The sequence below is a fragment of the Melopsittacus undulatus genome, chromosome 8 (assembly GCF_012275295.1).
Source record: "Melopsittacus undulatus isolate bMelUnd1 chromosome 8, bMelUnd1.mat.Z, whole genome shotgun sequence".
Lineage (NCBI taxonomy): Eukaryota > Metazoa > Chordata > Aves > Psittaciformes > Psittaculidae > Melopsittacus > Melopsittacus undulatus.
This window is the reverse complement of record NC_047534.1, coordinates 10,829,162-10,855,985: the sequence shown is the minus strand read 5'-3', so window position 1 is coordinate 10,855,985 and position 26,824 is coordinate 10,829,162. Positions and strand designations below refer to the sequence as shown.

Sequence of the window (26,824 nt, the reverse complement as noted above, 5' to 3'; positions counted from 1 at the left end):
ATAGTTAATCCTAATCCAGGTAATAAATATTACACCTGTGCACAAAGATGTATTACACCAGGAACCAGGGTAGGAGACTATACTTGCTTAAATGTCACAGATGTAGGTCACCATTCAAATTGCAATCACACTATTAATATAGATGGTATCGTAGTTCAGTGGTGGCCCATTCCTAAAGGGAAAGGATGGTATTGGTTATGTGGAGAAAATGTTTATAAGACTTTACCCCCCAACTGGAAGGGGGCATGCACCTCAGGTGCTGTAATACCCAATTTTACTATTATCAACAGGTATTCTTCCGGAACCTGGATTAGAAGTTTCGTTAAACGGATTAAGCGAGGCTTTAACCCTATTATTGAACAGCACACTGCATTTAATAGTTTTGTGAGAGAGCTAATTCCATCTTTGGGAGTAAGTGAATTAGAGAAAGCAATTGTAAATATCTAAGCAACCACAGAGGAAATAGAAAGTAAAGACATTGATATAATCCAGGCAGAACAACAAGACATAACCAGCCTACCTAAGGTGGTATAAAACTGAATGGCTCCAGACATGTTACTGGCATCACAAGGAGGAGCTTTTTCCATAATCAGTGAAAGTTGTTGTTCCTACATAGAAGTGGCAAAATTGAAACAGATCTGGAGGAAATTTGGAAACAAACTAAGGTATTTCATGAGATGGCCATGGATGACACCTCCTGCCGTTTTGAAGAAATATGGAAAAAGTTAACTTCATGGTTACCTAATCTCTCCTGGTTGAGGCAACTGGTTGCAAGAATATTGATGTTAATTATTTTAACATTGATTACTTGTGGTATGATATAATGCTCCCTCTGGTGTTGTAAACTGTCTATGATAAATTATGAAGATTGGAAAAGGAATGAAATTAAGCACCGAGTAGAAATGGAAAATTATTTTAACAGGACTTTTGATGGTAATATATAAAATGTTGCAAAAGAATTTGCAAAAGGACATAAAAAGGGGGGATTGAAACAAGGGGAACACAAAATCACAAAATAGAATATATAAACTTTTAGAATTAGTTTTAAGCAATGTTAAATTTGATGGCTTTGTAACAGTAGCAATGGAAAATTACTGAGGTGCATGGTACATAGAAAAAAAAATAAGAGTACAGCTAGACAACATTCTGGCACAAGATAAATCGTTATAGTTGATGTAGTTTTTAAGAAAAACAGTCTAAAAGAACAAGACACAGGGATAAGGAATATCTGGGAATAGCAGGTGTCCAGGATGTGCTACAGTTAAACTAACTGGTAAGTAGGAGGATAGGAGGATTATTATGTCTCTGGTGCTAATGAACCAATTAAACTGGTATAAGCATCTACTGCGTGTGCTTCAAAGGGTGCCAGAAGTGATGAAGACTGTTGGAAGAAGTAAACAACCCTCAGAGACCACCACCACATTTTTGTACGCATGCGGGGAACTTTCTGGAAAATAACGTAATCCATATGTAGCTTCATGAATATGCATGTATGCCCAGAGACTATATAAGGATGGCTTGTGTAGCAATACAGAGACACACGTTAGGAGGAGCTATCACCTATGTCTCCCGGCGCCACAATAAAGAATACCTGCTTGTCAGCTTGAAAACTTTGTTGGCAAGTTTGTTCCTGAAGTTTTCCCGAATCAGTGGCCTGTGGGGCTATGATTACCCTTGTCACAGGCAGCACGTGAAGCTGGACAGGCCCTGCTCCAACCCAGCACCGCCGCCCTTGGACATTCTGTGGGCGCTGCTGCCCCTGGAGCACTGCTTCTCAGGACGGGGTCACACTGATGGCCCTTACCTGAGGTGCCGCTCAGAGCACTCTTCCCTTCGCAGGAGCGGAGACGGGACATCCGCACTTCCTCCTCCTGATCCATGTGGATGAGCATCTCCGGCTCCGCTCCGGGGGCCTGCTCCGGGGAAAGAAACGAAGAGGGTCAGGCGAGCTGGGCTTTCCCCGACCGCTACCAGCGGCGCGGCTCGGGAGCTCGCGGCTCCGCGCCGAGCAGGGACCCCGCCTCCAGGGCCCGTGCAGCGGAGAGCACCGGGCCCCGCAGCACCCCCCTGCCAGGCAGGCTCACGCGGCCGCGGGGGGCGGGCTTCCGGGCCAACCCCTACCGGGTCAGGTCCCGCTCCCTGCGGCCCGGCCAGGCCCGCCCTCAGCGGCTGGACCGGCGCACCAGGGGGCGCTGCCCCGTGACGGCGGCGACCAAGGCCGGGCGGTGCCTTCGCCTCCAAGAGCGGAGGAAGATGGCGGCGCTGGGCTGCCGGTGGCGATGGTGCCGTTCTACGGCGGGGCTCCGCGGGCCTGTCGCTACCGAGGGCAGCTCCCGCCGCGCTCAGACAGCGGCGCGGCCTCCCCCCGCGGGTGGGTCACCTGCTGCCGGAGCCCATGAAGCTGTGTCTGCTCTCCCGGGACGGGTGTCCGGTGCGCGATGAGGCGCCGGCGCTGCCGGAGGGTGTCCCCGCAGGCGAAGGGTCTCCCTCGGGGTCCCTGCGGAAGGCTTCAGCTCTGCGTGCTGGGAAGGCTCATCCGTGCCAGACCAACAGCAAATGCCCACCTCGGGGGCAGTGTAGACCCTTCATGGCAGGAGCTCGATGAACAAGACACGGCAGCAGCCAGCGCTTTCTCAGGAGAAAGCATTCAGAGGACACAAAGTAGAGCGCTGGAGCTTTGTAGGTGCACTGCCTGCCCTTCCAAGAGATGGGGACCCCGACGGGGCACTGCCAGGCTGCTGGAGCCTCGCAGGTCCCAAGAGTCGAGGCAGGCTGAGCTCAGGCACAAACTTAAACCCTCAGCCATCACTGAAATCCACAGGGAGAGAGCATTCCTCAGCCATCTAAGCTTACAAGACTGCATCAGGGCAGCTGGAGAGGCAGTAACCTGAGCAGAGAAACACCGCTGTTACCTCTGAACCCCTGTTCAGGCGGACGGCGGCTCAAACGTGGTTTTGCTCAAGGCTGCATCACCTCTCCCATGTGCTTCATGTTCCATTACACAATGAGCAGCATATACACAATGCCTCTGAAAGGAATTTTATGCCGGAATGATACTAAAACCATACAGGCACATTGGAAAGGCACTTCCAGAGCAGCTCCAGTGTCCTTGCAGAAGCACAGCAAGGATTGCTCTTGGATTTACCCCTTCCATACCTAAAAGCTGGTACTCCAAGTGTAATCCTGTAGAAGAGGAAGGTGCATAAGTCACCACTTTGCTTTACAGCATTCCTGTACACTGTAGTTACACCAGCCCCTCCATGGGGCTTGGCCACAGCAGAGACCGTGCTGATGGATCACACCCACTCAAGACATGGCATTAAGACAGGGAATATGTTCGGAAATACGTGTACACACGGAACTGTGCCTGTGTAAGAAAACAGCTCTCTTTTCAGATGCAAGATGCAAGAAAGTACGTAAACATCTGCAGCACAGCTTTTCAGAATAAACCTCCAGAGGCTATGTTTTCAGGCAGCACACAAATCAACGTGGTGGTAGCTGCAAAGGACGACCCATAGTGCCCCTGATCATTTCACTGTCACAGTGAATTTATAAGCAGTGTGTTCCAAAGCTCACCCTGGGCTCACTTGCTGTATATTGGCAAGACAAGTTTTGTATAATGCCAGTAAAGTACCTGCTCCTTGCTTTAGCTTAAAAAGCAATCAATAACTTTAGTTGAAAAGTTGGGTTTGGTTTGCTTCTTCTGCAGCCCTGGAAGTGTTAAACAGAACTATCAAAATATTTCTGACAGCTGTTACTACCCACTGGAAATAAAAATGAAAGCAATGCATTTTCCAAGACAAATGAGCCTGCATTAGGACGGCAAGAAAACACATGAATGTATACAAACAGAACTGGCTGGCAGCACATCATCACTGGCACATGGCAACACTGAGGCTAGCTTGGGAAGGCTGCATTTGTTTATGGAGTAATGAAGCAGGGGATTGAATGATTTCCGTCAGGGAATTTGCAGTGCATGTCAGAAACGTCCTTGTGGTCTTGAAGGCCGCAGTAACTGAGGATGTCATAATTGATTACAAAAGCTCTGACTGTAAAGGCAGATCTAATGAAAGTATATCTCATTAAATGAGAGTAAAAAAGCTGGGATCTTACTTATTTTCCCATATTAAGGCTGGTGAGTAGGACTTGAAGGTTTTTCAGGGATGCAGTGTGTACTTGAGGGAGAAATACACGGTACACTGAGGATAACAACATTTACTAGAATGCCACTTAAAGCAGGCCTTGTCCTGTTCACATAACAAAGTCGGCTCTTCAGCAAGAAGTTGGGTGAGGGAAAGAGATGCGACAGCCAGGGAAGAAAACTATCCCAAATTCCTAACAATTCACCACATGTGGCAAAAGGCTTTGCTAGGAGGTGTCCCCACACACACTATACCTGCTATAGACCTGACAGAGGAGAGCTTCATCAGTGGCCAACCCCTTACCCTCCACCAGGAACCTCCCATTGAGGCAAGACCAGACACTTCCCACAGACCATCCTCCCAGCATACACCCCTTTTCCTCTGGTCTCTCTTACCTTGGGGCTGCAAAGCCTACATGAACTGGGCTCTCTCCCTGACTGATCTCTCCCACCTCTCCTTCCTGCAGGGTGCCCATGTCAACTCCTCTCCCTCCAGTTCTCTGACTGGGCTTTCAGTTAATACATGCACAGACTCTACTGCTCTCCACTAGACACAGTGTTGCTGCTTAGAATGCACCCCCAACCTGTCATAAGACATTACTTATAATTTATCGTTAGTACCTTACAAATTGTTTATTGTATGTCATATAAATCAAATAAACTCAAAGATATATGGTATAGAAAATAAAAATATTGACATGTTCCAAATATATAAACACTTTGAGAAATCTGGCTTCTTATTTTGAAGTGTGGAGTCAATTTGTTCAGTAAGACTCTGCAGACTCCGAACTGCCAGAACAACAAAAGTCAGAAGATGCTGTGATAATAAATACATAAAAGATGACAGTTTAGGTTCCAAGACTTTCCCAAGAGTGCCAGACAGTTTACAGCCTAAGATCCGTCCTCTTTGGGAATAACACTGATCAGGTTTTCTGACTAGTCTGCTACAGATAGCTGCAAGAGACACAGACACTCCAGACCAATCAGTGGGCATGCACCCAGGCAGTATGGAATATCTAGGTATTCTGGGAAGCACCCTGCTCACTCTTCCCAAGTCTGAAGCCTCGACTTTCAGAGCATGTGAGTGAATTTGCTGTTTAAACTAATCTCCAAGACAATAGTTGTGCCTAAACCAGTGGGCATTCTGCAAAGGCAAGAGAAGCAGCTCGCTGGACTATAGTTCACCTCTACAGTCATCTTTCAAACCAAAAAGCTGCCATCCCATGAGTCTGCCCACCAAACCATGGAAAACTGTGCCTTGCTCAGGAAGGCACAAACACAACTGCCAAATGGTCAAAGCATTTCTGAAGGGCAAGTGATAGTACAGACTAAAAAAAACCTGACTGCTTGCTGCCAGCCTTAGCCACATTGCTCTTTCCCATCCCTGCTGGTACACTTGGATTAAACAGATTTACTGCACATATATAGTTGATTAATCAGCTACTGGAGTCTCCCTAACCTTTTCAGATGAGGAGAAAGATCAAACCTAAACCTTGAAGGTCTCCTGCCTTACCCAATACTGTCTGTGCCACATTGTGAGACAGGACTCACTTGACATTATCATCTTGTTTCCTCATAGTGCAACATTTCCTCTTCTCCCCTCTCTGCGCTCTCCATTGCAGCTGGTATTGCAGGTTACTGCTGGAGATTAGACAACCTGAAAGGCAAAACCAGACAAGGGTTATAGAGGGAAGCTGCCTTTATGAAGGGACAGGTCTGAAGTGCTGAGCCATACAGCAAGCAGTCTCTGAGCTGCTCCAGCAGGCTGGGTGGTAAGGGACAACCACTGGCCATTTCCATGGCACAGCAAGCACTTTCAAGGAAGCAATCTTGCTTGCTCAGTTCAATTACCCCAGTGAACCTTAACACTAACACCACCCACCTCACCAAATGTTAGCCTCAGAGGAGACCTACAACACAGCACGCTGCATTTGGTTTCCCTCTTCAATATGGCTCCCATCTGAAAATGATCAGAGACGTCCACATTAGCTATCTGCACTGAAATTGTGAGCAAGCTGCTTTCCCCTGGTGCTACCAAACATTTCATCCAATGCCAGACTCTGAGCAGGGCAGAAGCAAAGGCAAGCGCCTCTCCTTCAATCATGACGAAGAACAAGCAACTTCATCTTCACAGTGATAAGGAGCTTTCCCTAGAGGAAAGCAGTGGTGAATTAGGCCAGGAGTCAGGCAGCTCACAGGGAGACAATCACCTTCCCTGCAATGGAGTAGATGCAGAGGAACTTCCAAAGCAGGGACAGATTTCAGTGCTCCCACTTTTCTGGGCTGTACTGCATGTGAAGAGTCAAAACAGCTGCTGCAGATGGCTCCTGCTACCACTCACACTCTCCTCTCCTGCCTAGCAGGGTTTACTTCAAACCCCAGAAATAACTGAGCTCTCCCTCCTCTTCTGTGAAAGGAAACAAAAAATCTCCATAGATGTAGCAGGACACCCAAAGACCTACCCAGAAGCAGGAGTGAGACACCTGGCTGATATAGCTCAGTTTCCTCTGAAGCAGAAATCCACCCACCTCATTTACAAAATGGACCTGTAATCAGCTTTGTGCAGAGCAACACCATCACCTTACAGGCAGCCTTGCCAGATCAACAAGGAACTAAGCTACTTCCTGGCTCTTAGAAAGCATTCACTGTAAGAGAGCCATACCTCATGCTCTCCCATTCGAGGTCAGCCCCCTCAGGGCTAGAAGAGCCAGGCAGACAGCTGCAAGTTCACCAAGCTCAGCACAGGGCGAGCACCAGCACATCAGCTGCTGGCTCCCACCTCATATGGAGCACCCCAGCTCTATAAATTAACTGCCCTCTGGCTCCTCACCCTGAGTTTCTGAAGCTCTGTTCTACAGCCACTTCCACTGCCCTCCACGCTCCAGCACAGGACTCGGCCAGGAGTGTTGGGAGCTAGGTCTGAGCACCCAGTTTGGAGGACACATCACCAGGGTGAGGCTTTCCCCTGTGATCACACAGTCCTTGGTCTCGCTCACTGGGACAGAGCCTTCCCCAAGGGGAGGACTAACCACAGTACACTAACTTGTGATGCCAGCCTGCCATTGCAGGAACAGAAGTCACAGGGGAAGCAGCCCCACATCCCCAGGGCCCTGCACCACAGGATACGACACAGCACAGCCTCCCCAGCCAGAGGGTAGAGGAAGCCAGGTTCAAGGGCGCTACTTTCATTTTGATCACTCGCTGGACAGCAAGCACCACACCAGGTCAGCAAACTTGTCACAGCTCCAAACATCCACCGTGAGGAAGGGAAACTGAAGCAAAGAGGCAGAACCTGCCCAGGCTGAGCCAGGAGCCAGTCGCCGGCCCAGGGGAACAGCACAGCCAGCCTCCTGCCAGCACAGCTGCACAAGTCCTGATGGCATCCTGGCTTCCCATGCAGCTGGCTTCAAGTCAAGCACTCCTCAAGAAATGCAGATTCCAAAATTAAACGAGAGAAACTGGTTCCAATTTACCTTACACTTCCAGAGAGGCAGAGTCCTGCAGGTAGGGTGTGCTGCCTCTGTATGCTGCCAGGCCTGCAGCCACTGGCAGAGGAGCAGGTGAGAGCAGAGCTACAAAGAGCACTCCAGCACCACCCTGCACACAGGAAGAGGCCTAGAGGTGGCTTGACATTACACCCAACCCAAAGGAAGCCACCAGATCAAGCCTCAGACATGACTAGTGAACAGCAGCAGCAATGACTCAAGGCTCCCAATGGCCAGACATACACAGCGTGACTCCAGAAATCATCAGAGCACAACTCAGAGCAGTGAATTACTGTTCCAGCAGTGTCTGCTGCTGGCAGAAGGGGTTAGCACACAAACAGTCATTTAAATACTTGTGTGCAGTCAGACTTGTCTCTCCCACAGATGTTTTTGCAGATGCTTCATCTGACATGATCACCTCTACAGCAATAGGCAGGACAGTGACAACACCAGTCCCTTCAGCCCAAGGTGAGGACACTACATACACAGGACAACATGGAAGCTGAGATTGTTCCCACTACCATCCAGCATAGACATAATGAGCTGTGAATTCAGGAGACAAGTCAGCACAAACCAAACCCCTGTCCTTTTCAGAACTAGGGTATCACAGGAGATCTCAAAGGAAGGGGAGTAAGAATCTCTTACCATTCATTACACATCCCTTTTATTCAGAAACTGGTAGTTTAGAGCCCACACATGGTCACACTCAGGGCAGTCATTTCTCGTGGTTTTGCTCCCCTGAAGAGGCCGTGTCCTACTCACTGAAGAATGGGGTTGATTGAAGAACAGGGTTGTAAACAAATAACCTTAAGGATGGTAGGCTTTGTTAGCAGCTATAGAGAAAAGGAAATTACTAAGATAAGCTTTGCCAGAACCACCTGGTGGTTACTGATATGACTGATAAGACAACAATCCTAAAACAAAGTGATGAAGAAATAACCACCAGGGTTCTGAAAGTCCCTTACCACATTTTTGTATGCATACAGGAGGCATTCTCTAAAAGTATGATGTAGTGTATGTAATCTAAGGAATATGTATGTTTAAGGACAATATAATAACAGCCTTGTTGATGCTTGGTAGAGACACACGTGGAGGAGCTGTCCCCCATGTCTCCCGGCGTTGCAAGATAGAATACATGCTTGTTAAATTTAAACTGTGTTGATGAGTTCCTAGTGTTGTCTCCAAATCAGTTTGGCACCCCAGATGGGTCTCTCTCTGCTCAGCTGCAGGACCTGCTGAGGACAGGGCTCCCTAGGGCCCTGAGTTTTTCCTGGAGGGATCCCTTGACTCATTTGGATCACTGCGGGAGCGGACATGGACCATTTTCATAAAAGGTATTCTTCTGGTTTCTGTAGTCTGTAAGGTGCAGGGGGCATCTTGCATAAAGACTAAATTGGTAATTGGGTTGGGTTGGTAAGTGTACGCAAGGTTTGGAAGCCTTCCGTAAATCAAGATAGGAAATCTTGTGGGTGAAGGTGTATACCCATCTGCTAGCGTCTGTTTGGTATACACCCACAAGAAGCAGGAGGCATCTGGTGGTTTGGGTCCTACAAGACACAGTGGGCATCTTGTAGAAACGGTTTTGGATTTTACTGGTATTTGACTTATGTTGTGGCTTGTTACAGTGATGATTTTGGTCTTGTGATTTGGGTATTGGTGACAGACTGTTATAACTACATTATTAATTGTTGTCTCTGTTTCAAGTGTTATAACTGTGTGGAGTTGTGTCTATTTTGTGGCTTGTTACAGTGATGATTTTGGTCTTGTGATTTGGGTATTGGTGACAGGCTGTTATAACTACATTATTAATTGTTGTCTCTGTTTCAAGTGTTATAACTGTGTGGAGTTGTGTCTATTTTGTGGCTTGTTACAGTGATGATTTTGGTCTTGTGAGTTTGGTATTGGTGACAGGCTGTTATAACTGTTAATTGTTGTTGGTTGGTACAATTTTAGACTCTGTCTCAAGTGTTGTAACTGTGTGGAGTGCGTCTGTGGGATTGTGTATGTGTGTGTGTGTGTGAATGCATGATTGCTAGTGGGAAATCAGCAGAGTGAAGAGATCATGAATAAGAGCCCTTTAGGGTGCATTTTGGCACATTGGAAAGAAGTGGGAGGGCTTCCTGGGGGCTCAGTGAATAAGAAAACATTGGTGAAATATTGTAACCAATGGTGGCTGTTGTATACTCTGGAGGATCAGGAGAAACGGCCTAAAAATGGATTTCTGAACTATAATATGTTGTTGCAATTAATGGTATTTTTAAAGCAACAAGGAAAATGGGATGAAGTGATGTATGCAGATAGGTTTTTCACTTCAAGAAACCACCTAGAGTGGCAGACAGAATGTGAAATTAACATAGCTCTGCCAGATCCCTAATTCTGGCTTTAGAAAAGGACAGGGAAAACCAGAAAGCTAAGCTGGAGAGATGTTGTTCAGCCTGTGATATGTTTAAAGTTAAAAAAAAAAACAACCAAGAAACAAGACAGAGTAATCAGGAAGACAGGTTGGGGGTTACGTATCACAGGTACCTCCGAGAGAAGCACTCTCGGCATCTGTCCTGTCTGTTATTGATAAGGAGGAAGGGGTTGCTGTCACTGGCAACAGAGCAGAATGACTTGAGAATGTTAAAAAAGCGTGGCGAGCGTCCAGGAATCGGGAACAGATAGAGAAGGAAAAGCTGAGTCGTGCTATAGGCACGGCTACAGTGGCTGCTTTGGGACAAGTAGAAACTGGGGGAGGGACTAATGTGAGAGGACGAGGCAGAGATGAGAGATTGAATTCCCCTGTGGGTGGAATCAGTGTGCATACTCTAAGGAGTTTGGACGTCGGAAGTGAGACCGCCGTGGGGAAAGTGCCATGGGGTGGCTCTGGTGACTGAACTGGAACTAAACTGACAGAGACCTGGGGAGTCTACCCTAGCAGATCCACCGATTAAATTTAAACTAGGGACTAGAGGAAATAAAGTGGAATTTTTAAGTGGATACAGGAGCAACTTATTCAATGCCAAATCTGAGAGAAAAGAATTTGTTACAGATGTGGGAGCCACTGGCCACCAGAAAAAGAAAACAAAACAAAACCAAACCAAACAAAAACCCACAAAAAAAACCCCAACTAAAACCCCACTTTCTTTCTGAAACCTTTGCAGTATAAACTGGGAAAACAAATAGGCATGCATAAATTTTTATACATGCCAAACTCTCTGAAAATCTTTATTAGGGCGAGAAGCAAAAGGCAAAATGGGAATAAGAGTCAAAACCGATTAATTAATTGAAGTTTCGAATTTATCTTTAATTCAACAGAAAAGCAAACAGGAGGACCTCCCTGAAATAGAAGAAATCCTTAATCAGGTATATCTGGGAGTATGGGCACCTGAAATTCCAGGTAAGGCAAAAAATGCTTTGCCTGTTCAAGTAGAAATAAAAGGGGGGCTGCCCAATTAGAATAAAACAATATCCCTTAAAACTGGAGGATTGAAAGGGAATCAAATAAATACTTTTTTTAAAATATGGATTATTAATTGAATCAGAATATAATACTCCTAACTTGCCGGTAAAGAAATACGATGGGAAAAGTTACAGATTAGTTCAAGATCTTAGAGCAATCAACAAAATTGTGGAGGACATTCATCCAGTAGTAGCTAATCTATACACCTTATTAACTAAATTGAATACTAATCAGAAGTGGTTTACCATTCTGGACTTAAAGGATGCATTTTTCTGTCTGCCCCTGGCCAAAGAAAGTCAAAAATTTATTTGCTTTTGAATGGGAAACCCCTGAAACAGGAAGAAGGACACAGCTCACTTGGATGGTGTTACCTCAGGGATTAAAAAAAAAAAAAAAAGTCTGACCATTTTCAGAAATCAATTGGCAGGAGAATTAGAATCCTGGGACGCACCCACCCAGACAGGAACTTTACTACAGTATGTGGACGACCTGTTAATTCCTACCAAAACTGAGAGGGAATGTGTTCAATGGACTGTAGAATTTTCTGGGGCTAAATGGAGACCAGGTATCTAAATTGAAGGCTCAACTAATTCAAAATCGAGTATCTTATTTAGGATGCAAAATAACAGGAGGACAACCAGAACTTGGAGCAGCAAGGAAGGAAGCAATCTTTCACACACGATGACCATCCACAGTTAAAGATATCCGGACATTTCTGGGAATGACAGGATGGTGTCAACTCTGGATCCATTATTATGGTGTTCCGGTAAAACCCTTATATGAGCTGCTAAAAGAAAATCCAGCCTTTCTAAAATGGACAAATCAAGCTGAAGAAACATTTAAAAGTTTAAAGACAGAACTCATGAGAGCTCCAGCTCTGGGGGTCCCGGACATAACTACATACTTTTGGCTATATTCCTGTGAGAAAAGGGGTGGGGCATCTCAGCCTTGGGGGTTTTGCAGGTATGCAGATATGACTGACAAGACAACGATCCTAAACCAAAGTGTTGAAGAAATAACCACCAGGGGTCCAAAAGCCCACTACCACATTTTTGTATGCATACAGGAGGCATTCTCTAAAAGTATGATGTAATGTATGTAATCTTATGAATATGTATGTTTAAGGACAATATAAGCACACCCCGGTTGATGCTTTGCAGAGACAGGCTTGGAGGAGCTATCCCCCGAGTTGTCGAGTTCCTGGACTTTTCTCCGAACCATCACCAAGCAGGCGGCTCAAGCAGCTGCCCACTTCCACTGCAGAGGCTGGAATGTCATTTCATTTGCTTCATGACCTCTGCTCATCAAGACCTGGTTGAATGTTCAGGGTAAACACATACCTTCCCGGTGCCCTATCAGTAGCCTCCAGTGAGGAATCCAACAGCTCCAAGAGATAGGACACTGGGGCTGGAGATTGGAAACAAGGCTTAGTACAAAACACCTCAGCACTCCAACACATTTCTTTTCCAATAACAGTGTTCGAACCCTCTGAGAAAACATCCCTATCTCACCTAGACAGCACTTAAGTTTGTCTCAGACACATTTCCACAGCAAGTTTCACACTCAAGATGCACAGCCATTCTCAGGTTAGGAAAACACTTGATCCCAACAATCCAGTGCCTTCTGAACAAAGTAGACAGTGCTGTGGCAGGGAAGCATGACTGAAGCCCTGCCTTTGCTTTGGCACCCTTAGGAGAAGCTCAGTAACTGGAAAACACACAAGTGGTACAGAGTTCAAGTTTGCTGTTCAACCAGCTTACAACTTCAGGCTATTTCCCCACATGCAGAATTTGTGTCCTTGCTTATCAAGCAGCAGCAAAACGTGGCTGCACCTCCCCAAGCATCACTGCAGTGGACACAAACCCCAGAACACCAGGCCTAGCAGCTTGAAGAGCATTCACAAAGGTAACCTGGCACTCACATCGGAGTAGGAACGGAGTGTGACAGGCACACATGAACTTAGCAAACAGCAATTGTTCTGCGGAGAGCCAGTACCTCCCGTGCCCATCCACCATGCAGTCAGCTGTGCCTGGGACACCCCAAGTGGGGCCAGTGACAGGCACTTAGAGCTGATGTATGTAAAGCAGTGCTGTGCTTGGCACAATGAGGCTTGAATAAGATACCTGTGTCACCCAACAGAGGAAAAGCTGGAACAGCAATAGGCTTCATTGGCCTTTGTCCTTCAAGCTCTTTCTTGAGCTCAGCAAGATCAAGAATTATAGAACCATAGGATCGCTGGGGTTGGAAGGGACCTTAAAGCTCATCGAGTTCTCAGCCCCTGCCACAGGCAGGGACACATTCCCCTAGCACGCTGCTTGAAGCCCCGTCTAACCTGGATTTGAACAGTGCCAGCAACGGAGAAGAGCCAAGGGCCCCCAGGGAACCAGCAGAACGCGGCACAGCTCCTGTACTGAAACACTCAGACATCCTCCTGGAGGAGCTGTGTGCAGGAACCACTGCAGGGTACGAGGCAGCCCCTCTGGCACCCTCCCTCACCTGCTGTGCGGACGCTGGCCCGCAGCAGCCGAGGGAAGAGATGGGGGAGGCCTGACAAGCGCTGGCCCTGCACAGCCGCTCACAGCCCCGCGGCTCCTACGAGCACACGGCTGGCACAGGCCAGCAGCGGAGCCGCCACAGCTTGAGGCCCAGGCCAGAGCCACGGGCCGGGCGCTGCTCTCGGGACCAGCCACCCAGGCCTCTCGGGGAAAAGGCACACGGACGAGGCCCTCACACGGCCTACACGGGTTTCCCGGCCGAGCGCCGCCGGTACCGGGCCTACAGGACCCCGGCAAAGGGAAGGGGCGGCCGACCCAGGGGAGCAGGGACCGCGGGAGGTGGGGGAGACCTGGGGGTAATCCCGAGGACCTCAGCCTGGGGCCGGTCCCGACGCGTTGCCATGGACACGCGCCGCGTGCGCGCACTCACCCTCTGCCTCAGTCCCCACCAACCGCCCTCTGCCCCGCGGCGGGAGACAAACACCCGGCCCGGCCGCCCCCAGTTTATCCCCCACGGTGGGGACGGCGCAGCCAATCAGGAGCTGCCGACAGCACTAGACCTCGCCGCCGATTGGTGGAAGCGGCCGGGAAGCCACACAGCGACCATAAGTCCCCGCCTCGTTTCGCCGGTGCAAGGGCACCCGAACTTGTCCAGGCCGGGCTTGGGTGTGCCCAGGGAAGGAGCCTCCGCATCCCCCTGCGCAGCCTGTTCAAGTGCTCCCACACGGCAACGGAACAAGTTCTTCTTCATGGCGAGGGGAAACCTCTCGCGTTTCAGTTCACGGCCACTGCTCCTCATCCTGGCGCTGGCCACCACTGAAAAGACTCTGGCACCTTCCTCCTGCCACCTGCCCCAAACCTCCAATCAGCTCCCTCCACCGCCTCTCCCCTTCCTCATCTCTGAGGGCTCATTCTCCTAGGAAGAAAATGCTTTCACCCTCCACAAGCAGGAATGGTCAGTGGGAGGGGAGACACCGGGCTTTGCTGACAGGGTATCAGACCTCACTGCTCCCCACACTCACCCCACCTAGGGCTCCCCACCCCTGTGGGTCTGCTGGTGCCGGAAGAGCGCCGAGCTCACTGTGAAGCCCTTCCCGCACTCAGCACAGTTGTAGCGACGCTCTCCAGTGTGGATGCGCAGGTGCTGGATGAGGTGGCCCCTCTGCCGAAATCTGTTCCCACAGTAGGCACAGGAGTAGGGCCTCTCCCCGGTGTGGATCCTCTGGTGCTGAAGCAGGCCTCCTCTCAAGGTAAAGCTCTTCCCACACTCAGAACACGTGTATGGCCTCTCCCCAGTGTGCACCCGCTGGTGCTGGACAAGCTGCAAGTTGTCATAGAAGCTCTTGCCGCATTCAGTACACTTGTAGGGCTTCTCCCCAGTGTGGATTAACTGGTGCCGTATCAGGGTTGAGCTCAAGCGGAACCTCCTACCGCACTCGGAGCACTCATAGGGTTTCTCTCCTGTGTGGACCAGCTCATGTCGTGTCAGGGATGCGCTCACACTGAAGCTCTGCCCACAGGTCTTGCACACGTAGGGTTTCTCCCCAGTGTGCACCCGCTCGTGTCTTCTTAGGGCTACGGTCAAGCTAAAGCCCTTCCCGCAGGTCCTGCACACGTATGGTTTCTCTCCAGTGTGCACCCGCTGGTGCTGGATGAGCTTGGTGCTCTCTGCAAAGCTCTTCCCACACTCGGCACACTTGTAAGGCTTCTCCCTGGTGTGGACCCAGAGATGTCGTGTCAGGGTTGCGTTGACACTGAAGCACTTCCCACAGGTCCTGCACTCATAGGGTTTCTCCCCAGTGTGAATACGCTGATGTTGAATGAGCAGAGAGTTTCCTGAGAAGCTCTTCCCACACTCAGCACACTTATAGGGATTCTCCACAGTGTGGATTACCTGGTGCTGGATCAGCTTTGAGCTCACACTGAAGCTCTTCCCGCAGGTACTGCACTCGTAGGGTCTCTCCCCTGTGTGCACCCGCTGGTGCAGGACAAGCTGTGAGTTCGCGGTAAAGCTCTTCCCGCACTCAGCACACTTGTAGGGCTTCTCTCCAGTGTGGGTTACCTGGTGCCGGATCAGCTTCGAGCTCACATTGAAGCTCTTCCCACACTCGGAGCACTCATAGGGTTTCTCCCCTGTGTGGATCCTCTGGTGCTGGATGAGATGTGATCGATGCTGGAAACTCTCCCCACATTCGGTGCAGGTGAAGGGCTTTTCTCCAGTGTGGATTCTCCGATGCTGGATGAGGTTGGAACTCACCTGGAAGCTCTTCCCACAGTCCCCGTGTAATGTCTGTCCCTCCATGGAAGGGTTTATCTGCTGGATAACATTCGGCAGCATCCTGAAGCTTTTTCCACACAGTGCCACTTGGCTTTGTCCCTTCCCCAGAGATCTCTGAATCCTTTCTGACCTGCGTGGGAGAACAGGGTCCTCTGCAGGACCCTGGGAACTCTCCTCCTCCAACAGTCCTGAGCATAAACCCTTGGGCTCCACTGGACTGGGGATGCCTTGATGGGCATTGTCTTCATTCGTGATCACAATCCCATCTTCACCTGCAATAAAATGAGAATCCAGACAAGTCACAGGCAGGACTAGAAGCTTTGGAAAGGGCAAATCGCAAGGGGACAAATTCTAAAAATTCAGCAGACAGACTGACTTTAAGTATAAAACATTCTGACATATCCTGCATTCAGGACATGGTATTTCCTTCCAAACTACACAGAAGAAATTTCAGAGTGTTCACAGGACCAAATGCTGTAAATTGTCCTGCATGCTTCACCGGAACCTGGATCTACTGAAATCACTGCTATATTAGAGGCAAAAGTTTACTGCTTGAATGCGAAAGACGCTTGCTCTTCCAGAATGTTGTATCTGAAAATCATAGAACCACGGACACTGCCTGGAGCCTGGGTTATGCCAGTATTAGAGCAGAAGCAAATTAAATTTATGCCTGGCTCCAGATTATGCACTGACTAAATCCAACACATGGAGTAGATGAAGGTAGGTGCAAGTCAAACTAACGCTAGCTGAACAGTTATGAATGGCTCCTGGGCCACAGGCAATGAACAAATCCCTGCCCTCTTATGTACATGAAGTCTTGCAGAAGCTTTAATGCTATGAATGGTCACTGCGCAAATCCGAGGTCACCTGAAAGCCTGTTCAAGACAAGGGGCTTGTGCTGGTTTCTAAGGTGTTCACAGAGAGCAGCAACTCCTTCCAGCCCACTGCTCTGAATGTGGTTTGATGAGCATATAGCAGGTTCAGAAGCATGTGCCCCCAACAATGCTGTGCCTTTTGCTGTCCACAGGAAACAGCTCTATGCGGGCTGAATGAGCAAGATGAGACCTGTGTGACATGCACACTTCCTGTGGTCTGGCACAGCTGTGATAAGGAAGCGCAGGCCATGGAAGTCGTGAGTTGCTACTGAAACATAGGTCTGCAGTAAAGGAAGGAGAGTCTAGAAGTTCAACCCCAGACTGATATATGCACATATTCCATCTTCCCCTTTATAGGAAGCACAAGAAAACATCACTATGATTTCACAGTGAACTCCTAAGATACCTTCTGTGGCAGCTTCCTGTGGTAGTGATGCCACTTTTTCCCTCACATAGCTTTCATTAAAACCATCACACTTTAGCTGGAAAAGTTGTCCTGGATGAGCCTTGAGATCCCTCCCAGCCTGGTGGCCTGTGGGGCTATGATTACCCTTGTCACAGGCAGCACGTGAAGCTGGACGGGCCCTGCTCCAACCCAGCACCGCCGCCCTTGGACATTCTGTGGGCGCTGCTGCCCCTGGAGCACTGCTTCTCAGGACGGGGTCACACTGATGGCCCTTACCTGAGGTGCCGCTCAGAGCACTCTTCCCTTCGCAGGAGCGGAGACGGGACATCCGCACTTCCTCCTCCTGATCCATGTGGATGAGCATCTCCGGCTCCGCTCCGGGGGCCTGCTCCGGGGAAAGAAACGAAGAGGGTCAGGCGAGCTGGGCTTTCCCCGACCGCTACCAGCGGCGCGGCTCGGGAGCTCGCGGCTCCGCGCCGAGCAGGGACCCCGCCTCCAGGGCCCGTGCAGCGGAGAGCACCGGGCCCCGCAGCACCCCCCTGCCAGGCAGGCTCACGCGGCCGCGGGGGGCGGGTTTCCGGGCCAACCCCTACCGGGTCAGGTCCCGCTCCCTGCGGCCCGGCCAGGCCCGCCCTCAGCGGCTGGACCGGCGCACCAGGGGGCGCTGCCCCGTGACGGCGGCGACCAAGGCCGGGCGGTGCCTTCGCCTCCAAGAGCGGAGGAAGATGACGGCGCTGGGCTGCCGGTGGCGATGGTGCCGTTCTACGGCGGGGCTCCGCGGGCCTGTCGCTACCGAGGGCAGCTCCCGCCGCGCTCAGACAGCGGCGCGGCCTCCCCCCGCGGGTGGGTCACCTGCTGCCGGAGCCCATGAAGCTGTGTCTGCTCTCCCGGGACGGGTGTCCGGTGCGCGATGAGGCGCCGGCGCTGCCGGAGGGTGTCCCCGCAGGCGAAGGGTCTCCCTCGGGGTCCCTGCGGAAGGCTTCAGCTCTGCGTGCTGGGAAGGCTCATCCGTGCCAGACCAACAGCAAATGCCCACCTCGGGGGCAGTGTAGACCCTTCATGGCAGGAGCTCGATGAACAAGACACGGCAGCAGCCAGCGCTTTCTCAGGAGAAAACATCCAGAGGACACCAAGCAGAGCTCTGGAGCTTTGTAGGTGCACTGCCTGCCCTTCCAAGAGATGGGGACCCCGACGAGGCACTGCCAGGCTGCTGGAGCCTCGCAGGTCCCAAGAGTCGAGGCAGGCTGAGCTCAGGCACAAACCTCAACCTTCAGCCATCACTGAAATCCACAGGGAGAGAGCATTCCTCAGCCATCTAAGCTTACAAGACTGCATCAGGGCAGCTGGAGAGGCAGTAACCTGGGCAGAGAAACACTGCTGGTACCTCTGAACCCCTGTTCAGGCGGACGGCGGCTCAAACGTGGTTTTGCTCAAGGCTGCATCACCTCTCCCATGTGCTTCACGTTCCATTACACAATGAGCAGTGTGATAAACACATAAATGTATTGGCTTTCGCAAATCATAGATTTGATCATGTGGATATAACTATACAAGTTTATAGTAACAAAACCAAAGCTCAATAAAGATATAAGATGAGCAAACCGGAGTCATATAGTAGAAGAATCTGTAAAGTGAAAAAGAAGAAAAGGGGGAGGGGTTTGCATGCTTGATAGAAGTAAAACTAGTGCCTGTAAAATATAGAGTTAAAATACTTTTTAGCTTAACTTAGGTTGTAGAAAGAGAACAATGTTTATGTTGTTAGCCTGTGGAATTTAGTGGCCCCACTAAATGTGAGTTAACTGTTTCACACTGGTCCTCTAAAGCATCTTTAGTTTTAAAGAACAATGTTTGTGTTGTACTCACATGAGGAAGACTGCTTACTTCATCCTCAAGACCCCTGCCCACAGTTATTGAAGAGCAGTGCGCAGACGCCAAGAGGAGGAGACTTATGATAATAAATTACTGGACTTAATTATAATGTTCCCTGCCTATATGCAGGGATTATGAATATGTATGTGACTAATGGAATTGTGAAAGAATATAAACCTGTAACAAATACTAATCACTTGCGCCTCTGGCTACGGTCACGTGCCCAGTGCCGTTTGCTTTTGCTTTATTGACTTTGTCCCTTAATAAAACCTTGTTATCTTGTTTATAAAAGTGGATTCGTATTTCACAAGCAGCATATACACAATGCCTCTGAAAGTAATTTTATGCCGGAATGATACTAAAACCATACAGGCACATTGGAAAGGCACTTCCAGAGCAGCTCCAGTGTCCTTGCAGAAGCACAGCAAGGATTGCTCTTAGATTTACCCCTTCCATACCTAAAAGCTGGCACTCCAAGTGTAATCCTGTAGAGGAGGAAGGCGCATAAGCCATCACTCTGCTTTACAGCATTCCTGTACGCTGTAGTTACACCAGCCCCTCCATGGGGCTTGGCCACAGCAGAGACCGTGGTGATGGATCACACCCACTCAAGACATGGCATTAAGACAGGGAATATGTTCGGAAATATGTGAACGCACGGAACTGTGTCCCCACACACTATACCTGCTATAGACCTGACAGAGAAGAGCTTCATCAGTGGCCAACCCCTTCTCCTCCACCAGGAGCCCCCCTCTGAGGCCAGACCAGACCCTTCCCACAGCCCATCCTCTCCCATCTCTCCTTCCTGCCGGGTGTCCATGTCAGCTTCTCTCCCTGCAGTTTTCTGACTGGGGTTTCAGTTAGTACAGGCACACTCTACTGCTCTACACTAGACACAGTGTTACTGCTTAGAATGCACCCCCCACCTGTCATAAGACATTATTTATAATTTATCATTAGTACCTTACAAATTGTTTATTGTATGTCATATAAATCAAATAAACTCAAAGATATATGGTATAAAAATTAAAATATTGACATGTTCCAAATATATAAACACTTTTAGAAATCTGGCTTATTTTAAAGTGTGGAGTCCATTTTGTTCAGTAAGACTCTGAAGACTCAGAATTGCCACAATGAGAAAAGTCAGAAGATGCTGTGAAAATAAATATATAAAAGATGACAGTTTAGGGTCCAAGACTTCCCCAAGACTCCCAGACAGTTTACAGCCTAAGATCAGTCCACTTTGGAAATTACACTGATCAGATATGTGGGTTTAGATCAGGGTGTAAGAAGTTATGAAGCAATCCAGTGGCCATTATAATACTGTCTTAAATACATTTCTGTGGAGGAAGAGATAGGCTGACAAGGTAAATGCACTAAGAAATGAAGCAGAAGGTATCTTTAACATGGATCCAACAGGCAAGTGAACACACACAACTGAATATTTGACTTTGACTTTCACATGATATCTGGTGTCTGAGGGTGCTTTTGGGAGCCATCACAGAGACTAGAAAAACACCTCCATTGCTTCGCATCCATTTAAGAAACAAAGATTTAGGAGTTTTACCAGAGATTGATAATGGAACCAAGGAGAAAAGGCATTGTATTCCCACAGTGCTCCCTGCCTTAACTATCAGCAGGGCAAATCACATGCTGAAGAAAATAAGATAGAAGTCACAGGGGTATAACCACTCAGTGCTTTACACAGGGTAAAAACTTATTTATTACAGCTGGGTTATTCTACTCAGTACTGGAACCTGAAGGATAAAGTGTTTCACAGCCCAACGCCAGGGAAAAGGTCCTGGCAGTTGTCACTGTGGGGAGCACCTGCCCCTAGAAGCACCAACATGAAGAAAAGTTGGGGACGTAAATCCTATTAGAAAAATTGAAAGAAAACAAAAGGCACAGAAGGAAAATCGGGGGGGGGGGGGAAGAGGCTCCAGACAAACTGTGTGCTGAAGGCAGGACAGAGACCGAGGGAGTTTGTGTAGTTGGCAGCAGACGGCTTAGACAGAGAGCTCCGTTCAGACCCACTCCGCGGCATGTCATTCGAGAGCAGGCCACCAGGAGGAGAAGCACACCCGCCGATGACGGCACCGGCGCCAGCTCCAGCCGGGAGCAGCGGTTCCAGCTCGTCGGGAAGGCTCCATGGATATTTTCAGGAAGGAGGAATGGACTCCATTCAGTACCGTCTCCTCCGTCTTTTTTTATCCTTTTTCTTTTCCATCTCTTTCCGGGCTCCAGCCGTGGTAAATGTGATACAGTGAGCATCTAGAAAGTCTAGCAGCTTTGCCTTGGAAATTTTAATGCCGTTCTGTTTGAGCTCTGTGTGCAAATCAGCCAGCTCAATTGGCTCATAGAACAGAATCTTGTTGTACAGGGCTGTATTTGAGCGGATATAGCACCTTACTGCCTCCATCTTTTCTTCTTCCCGAGCTGCTGCCTGAGATGCTCTAAACTCCTCTTCGTCCTCCTCAGACTGAAAAGCACAGGCTTCAAATCCATTCATGAAAGAACTAAAAGCAAGATCAAATAGACCAGAGAGCAAGGAAAGAACAGGCCATCAAGAACAGGACCAGAGCTCCCCAAATCCCTGGTGGCCAACCCCTGTGGCTACCCTCTATAGGATCAGAGATTCTCCAGTGCCAGCACCCACAAGCTGAGTGAAGAACACAGCACATGCTCTGCAGACCAACCCATCCCAGCCACAACAGTGCTGGTCCTGCTCACCCAGCCCTGGAGCCATCTGGCATTCCTTGCTCCACATCCATAGCACCTACTGCTGCCATACTGCAGCAGCCTCTCGAGCAGTGATGTGCCATGCTCTCTCTGTGCTCTAGCTGCAGGTTTTCAGTCAACATTGAGGGCTCCATGTCACTCTAACCTGTGGAGATCAGGCATGCCAGATTTGGGCCTTGCCCACATGCAGCCACAAGCACTTTTGTATTCTGAGAACTAGGAATTAGACTAAAAAACTCAAAGCCTATTTCTTTTGTAGGACTGTATTGACCTTCGAATAACACACCAGGGCCATTGTAGGTCACATTCCTAGCTCATCTGTCCTGCACCACTGACTGTTTTGCTGCCTTACCTCTGTGAACCAAAGGAGATGTCGCTACCATCCAATGAAGAAACTGTGGACTCCTGAGATGCTGAGAACATTGGTTCTTCACCATCAGCTGCCAGAGACCACCTCTCTGGAGATACAGATGACTTTTTCTGCTCTGTATCTCCTTCTGGGTGATGTGTCATTTTAGTCCCCTCCTTGGGTGCTGCACAGCCTGCTTCATGGGATCCAACAAGGTCATCATCAGCCCTCTGGACTACAAGCACTGAAGAAGCTGTAGCAACCTGCTTCCTTTTGGCCACAGTCCTTGAGGCACTGGCACACTTTCCACCTCCTGCCCGGTCTGCCTTTGGCTGCCCGGAACATTTGGCTGGGGACTTCTGCAGGGGAGGCTGGGAAGATGGGATTTCATCCTCAAAGTCAGAGTCCATGTCCTGGTGAGTATACTGGAATATCTCTTTCAGCTTCAACACCATCTGGTGCTTTGGGAGAGCGCGAACTCCAAATCTGAAAGTTGGAAAGTTAGGTTAAGATGATGCTCACCTCCCACCATCATAGCTCAGGCTGGAAGACCCAGCGGTCCATCTGACAAAGTATGATTGTGACCTCAAAAAATGCTATCTGAAGGTTCCCCAGGTTTCACTTCCACTTTCTTTCACACTATTTGCCAGTGAGTTTCTGCTCATAGGGGTAACGCTTACCTACTCAACTCCTTCTTCAGCTGGGGGGTCTCCATCATGGAGTAAGCTGGCATTGGTGTCACTGGAGTGGTGGGAGACTTGTCATTCTCCTGACAGGAAGGTTCTGTAGCACAATGAAATTACCATGATCAGAATAAGTACAGAAAGGACTTAAAACAGCTGGTGTCTTCCCTTTTAATGGCAGATATTCTAGTACCATATAAGTGTTTAAGTAGCATAACTTTCCTACAAGGTGTTTTAATTATTACTCAGCTTCATATTGGACAGAACAGTCAATATTTCTTATTTTCCAAACTGAGATACTTGGCTTTTATTGACTTTAAATCAGAAACCAGATTAAATTAAGATATATGCCACATCTGAATATGGAGCCCATACAGAGATTTGTTAGAACAGGCAATGTTCACAAGGCAGTTAAAAAAACACGTTTACTGAATTAAGTAAAGTGTTTTTTCTCCCAGGAAGGAAATTTCGTAACAGGAACTTGATGCAGAAGAAACTGAGCAAGTCAAGTTTCTGGGCTCCTGTGCTAGATACTTATTTTATGACACCAATTTACTGATACAGTGAAGCACAGTCTCACATTATATTCTAAATACACGTTAAACTAATCACTTTGTATGGCTTAATGAATTATTTCTTTAGATATGATGAGATCTGGTCTTGAAGGAATCACACAAGGATATGTGTGGGGCATGCAAAGGTCTGTTGCAGGGCTTCAGAACCAGCAAAGTGAAAGCAGCAGGACAGAACAGTACCTCGCAGAGCTTTGCAGGGAAGCGTGCACATGCAGGGACAGGCATCCATGCCAGCAACCCTCTGTGCTTGCACCACTGCACCACCTCATGTCCTTATGTACATTAGCACAAGCATTGCTTTATGACAGCATGAAAAGCAAGACTGCACAGAGCACTCACTACTCCTGGGAGCAAATATCCACTGTCATGCATGCTGAAGGCTGTATTTTCACTCTGTTTTGGCAAGGTTTTTAACCCCAGTTACCTGTAGCTTCTGGAAGGAGTACCACTGCTATCACAGAACCAGTGTGAATGAAATTAAAGTGGCTATGCTCCAGGAATCCCATGTTTAGATATGATCTCTCCAACATCAGAAGATATTGCACCTTTTTTGTGCTTGGCCCTGACAATTACTTCAGAACAGAAAGCCAAAAGAGCCTTTCAATATACCAAGCAAACCACAGGTGAAATGATCACTTAAAATTAAAACAATTTAACCTAGTCCAATAAATCTAGTATCAATACAGGCCCTCACCAGGAGTCTTTACAACATCTGTCTGACATGCACGTGCTGACAACCTCTGAGACAGAGGAAGCATCTCTGGAAATTCATCTTCTTTATCTTCTCCATTCCAGTCATCCCAGATTTTGGAGTTCAAGTAACTTGGTCTATTGCCCATGGATGAACATGCCTCAATAGGACTCTTTTCAAGACAGAACAAAGTTGTTCTGCCAACAGGACTTCCTTGAAGGGGGGTACTGCCTTTAATTTCCTGCACATGGGCTGGGCTCTCCCACTGTTCATGCCAAGGGCCAGCTCTGGGGCTGCTGGTGGTGCTAGTCTTTGCATGGCTGACCCAGCTGCAGTCCTGGCTGTTACCTCTGACTGGTGACACATACTCAACATGCCAGCAATCATCAGTGGGGACTGGGGGATCGTCACAAAGCAAGACACTGCTGCTCAAAGAAGGCAGACTTATCTCCTTTTCATTATCCTTCACCTCAACCACACTGGTATTTGTTTTATCTTCCAATGACTGCTCATGGCATTGAGGCACAGGTTTGGATAAAGATGAAATCTTGGCACATTTGCTTTTTATGTCAGTGTGGCCAGGGGAAAGCAGAACTGGATCCTCTGGAGAAACTGGGGGGGAGTTCATGGAAAATGATTCCACAGTTGGGCTGCTGGGAGGGCTCCTTTCACTGACTCTGTTCTCCATAGGCAAACGTTTGTCTGACAATGTTGTTTCATGAACTTTTATTGAATTTCCAGTCATTTCATGGTTATTGTTACCTGCTGCGAAGTTCTTTGTGCTAAGTTTAGATCCTGGACTTTTTAAATAATTAATACCTGTGATCTGAGTCTGTGTTGAGAAGCTTCTGCTTTTGCTCAGAACCGGTGTGTCTGGTACTAGCCAGGAGCTGTCTGTACCTGAAGACATTTCATGATGAAGCCTCTTTTCAGGGCTCAGGTTTGGACTCCGTTTGCTCTCCATACAAGCATCTACTTGTCTGCTGAGAAACAATCTGATGGACATCTTTACATCACTGCTTATATGCACCGTATCTGTAATGCCATGTGAGACACGGGGTGATCTTTGCTCTGTTTCAGTGACTGATGAGTTCTGTTCAGGTTTTGCTATCTCAGGACCTTGTTCTACATTTGAACATTTCAGTTGCCCAGAGATTTCCATTCTCTTTAGAGCAAAGCCTGACTCTGGCCACTTCCTGTCTTGCTGTAATTCCATTTCATCATCAGAAGATAAAACAATAACATCACTCTTCTTGTTCCCCTGAGCTGCAGCATCCTGAGTTCTGATGACCAGTGATGACAACACTGGGACATATGTATCCTTATTTAAATCAATGTGGGGAAGCTTTGCTGGAGAAATTATGTTCTTGTTTCTTGATGCAGTATCCAGCTCGCTGGCTTTCTGAAAGCTTATTTCATCAGAAGGGAATGATTTTTCCTCTTTGTTTTGCTTTGTTGTTGACACATGCTCACTGACAAACCTTCTCTCCGATTTTGGAGATGCAGGTGAAGAGCCAACAGCGGGAAAAAGGGGCACGTAAGGTTTGGGAAGAGGACTCCCACAAAAACTGTTCCTATGTGGAGAGAGATCTTTTTGTGACTTGCTGTACAGAAATGAATCATCAACATATTTTTCACTAGAAGCCTTCCCTGATTTTTTTATAACTTCTTTCAGTGGAGAAGGCTCACAGTAACTTCCCTGAGTTCCCTGAGAAAACAAGTGCTCATAACTTTCATTTCTATTAGTATCATTGTGGAAACTTTGTACCTGTTTTTTACAGAGATCTGCCTTGTCACGTGAGACCTGAGACAACTTGTTATCCTTCATACCTTCACATCGCTTAATAGTCTCTCCTTCATTAGTTGTGGCACCATGGGATGCTATGCCCCATTTTCGAGGTCCACTGTGGTGAAGCACAAAAGTGGTCTGTAGATCATTCATCCTCTTGCACCTATTTATACCCTGCATTTTCTCTTCCCGTGCAGACAAGTCACATTTAGATTTTCCCATATCATTGTCATCTCTCAAATCTTTGAAGCTGTTGCTTATTAAAGCAGATGTAGATCTCTTTACCTCTTCCTCCTTAGTTTGCTGATTTGTACCCTGGGCTGCCTCAGTATCACTGCAGATACTGCAGTCTGTTCCCTCACTCCCCTCTGTTTCACCTTGAACCATTTTCCTCTGAGTTGCAGCAAACTCATAGATTTCCTCCAGCTCCTGTTCACCCACCCCATCTTCCTTCTGGCATTCAAGGTTCAGCATAGCTACTTCTTCCTCATCTTCACCCACCCACATCGACTTCAAGAGGTCTTGGAAGTTCTCAGCTCTGTCCTCACAATCTTTGCCATCCATCACAGAGATAAGATCTTCTGAATCCACTCCAGAAGACACCTGACTCTCTCCGGTGTTGCTTTCGCACTTTGCCATCAGTTCCCTCACACCAAACCTACAATGATATAACAGTAATGTTAGTATTTTCTTCCTTCAGTATTACTTCACTGTTTGGCTGCCTGATCACTTTTGTGAGCCTTCTAAAGAAATTGCCTGAGGATGCCGTTTCCCAAGATACACAAGATTCAGTATAATCCTGAAATTCCAACTGTCACTCACAAGAAAGCATCAGGCTCGCTCTTCCTTTTTTATGTTTGAGGCTAAACAGGTACATGATTACACTAAACCCCTTCTGCCATTTGCACTGGAGAGAGCCGCAAGGAATGGCTGAGGCTGGATAATGTCTGTCACATGCAAACTTCATGGCTTTTAGGAGTAACAATGAAGCTCTACACATACAT

General features: G+C 48.2%; 3 protein-coding genes across 6 annotated transcripts in view; all 3 read right to left on the bottom strand.

Annotated features, from left to right (window-relative positions):
* The window catches only part of LOC106023539 (zinc finger protein 850-like), a 54,999-nt gene extending 49,206 nt beyond the window's left edge, over nt 1–5,793 (bottom strand). The window contains 2 exon segments of the mRNA XM_034065798.1: nt 1,805–1,913; nt 5,655–5,793. Of these exon segments, the coding sequence (XP_033921689.1) occupies nt 1,805–1,913; nt 5,655–5,705 (160 nt within the window). The 5' untranslated portion in view covers nt 5,706–5,793.
* Nucleotides 3,371–18,384, bottom strand: LOC101878312 (zinc finger protein 883-like). 2 transcript variants are annotated; one of them, XM_034065793.1, is made up of 5 exons: nt 17,975–18,384; nt 17,399–17,507; nt 14,586–16,113; nt 5,693–5,798; nt 3,371–4,958 (listed from the first exon to the last, which is right to left on the bottom strand). In XM_034065793.1, exons 2-3 carry the CDS (start codon nt 17,484–17,486, stop codon nt 14,591–14,593), a joined length of 1,611 nt encoding a protein of 536 aa, XP_033921684.1. In that variant the 5' UTR covers nt 17,487–17,507; nt 17,975–18,384; the 3' UTR covers nt 3,371–4,958; nt 5,693–5,798; nt 14,586–14,590. The 2 variants fall into 2 exon arrangements, with proteins under 2 accessions (XP_033921684.1, XP_033921686.1); XM_034065795.1 differs by lacking the exon at nt 17,975–18,384 and adding an exon at nt 17,716–17,827.
* Nucleotides 18,385–19,985: 1,601 nt separating this feature from the next.
* Nucleotides 19,986–26,824, bottom strand: part of SLX4 (SLX4 structure-specific endonuclease subunit) — a 31,405-nt gene continuing 24,566 nt past the window's right edge. Inside the window, exons 13-16 of one of the 3 annotated variants that reach the window (XM_013129937.3) lie at nt 24,035–26,478; nt 22,763–22,865; nt 22,086–22,568; nt 19,986–21,510 (exon numbers count right to left, since the gene is read on the bottom strand). In XM_013129937.3, coding sequence (XP_012985391.2) covers nt 21,177–21,510; nt 22,086–22,568; nt 22,763–22,865; nt 24,035–26,478 — 3,364 coding nt within the window. In that variant the 3' untranslated portion in view covers nt 19,986–21,176. Of the gene's footprint in view, nt 21,511–22,085; nt 22,569–22,762; nt 22,866–24,034; nt 26,479–26,824 lie in introns of those variants that run through there. The other 2 variants (XM_034065428.1, XM_034065429.1) reach the window with 2 other exon arrangements.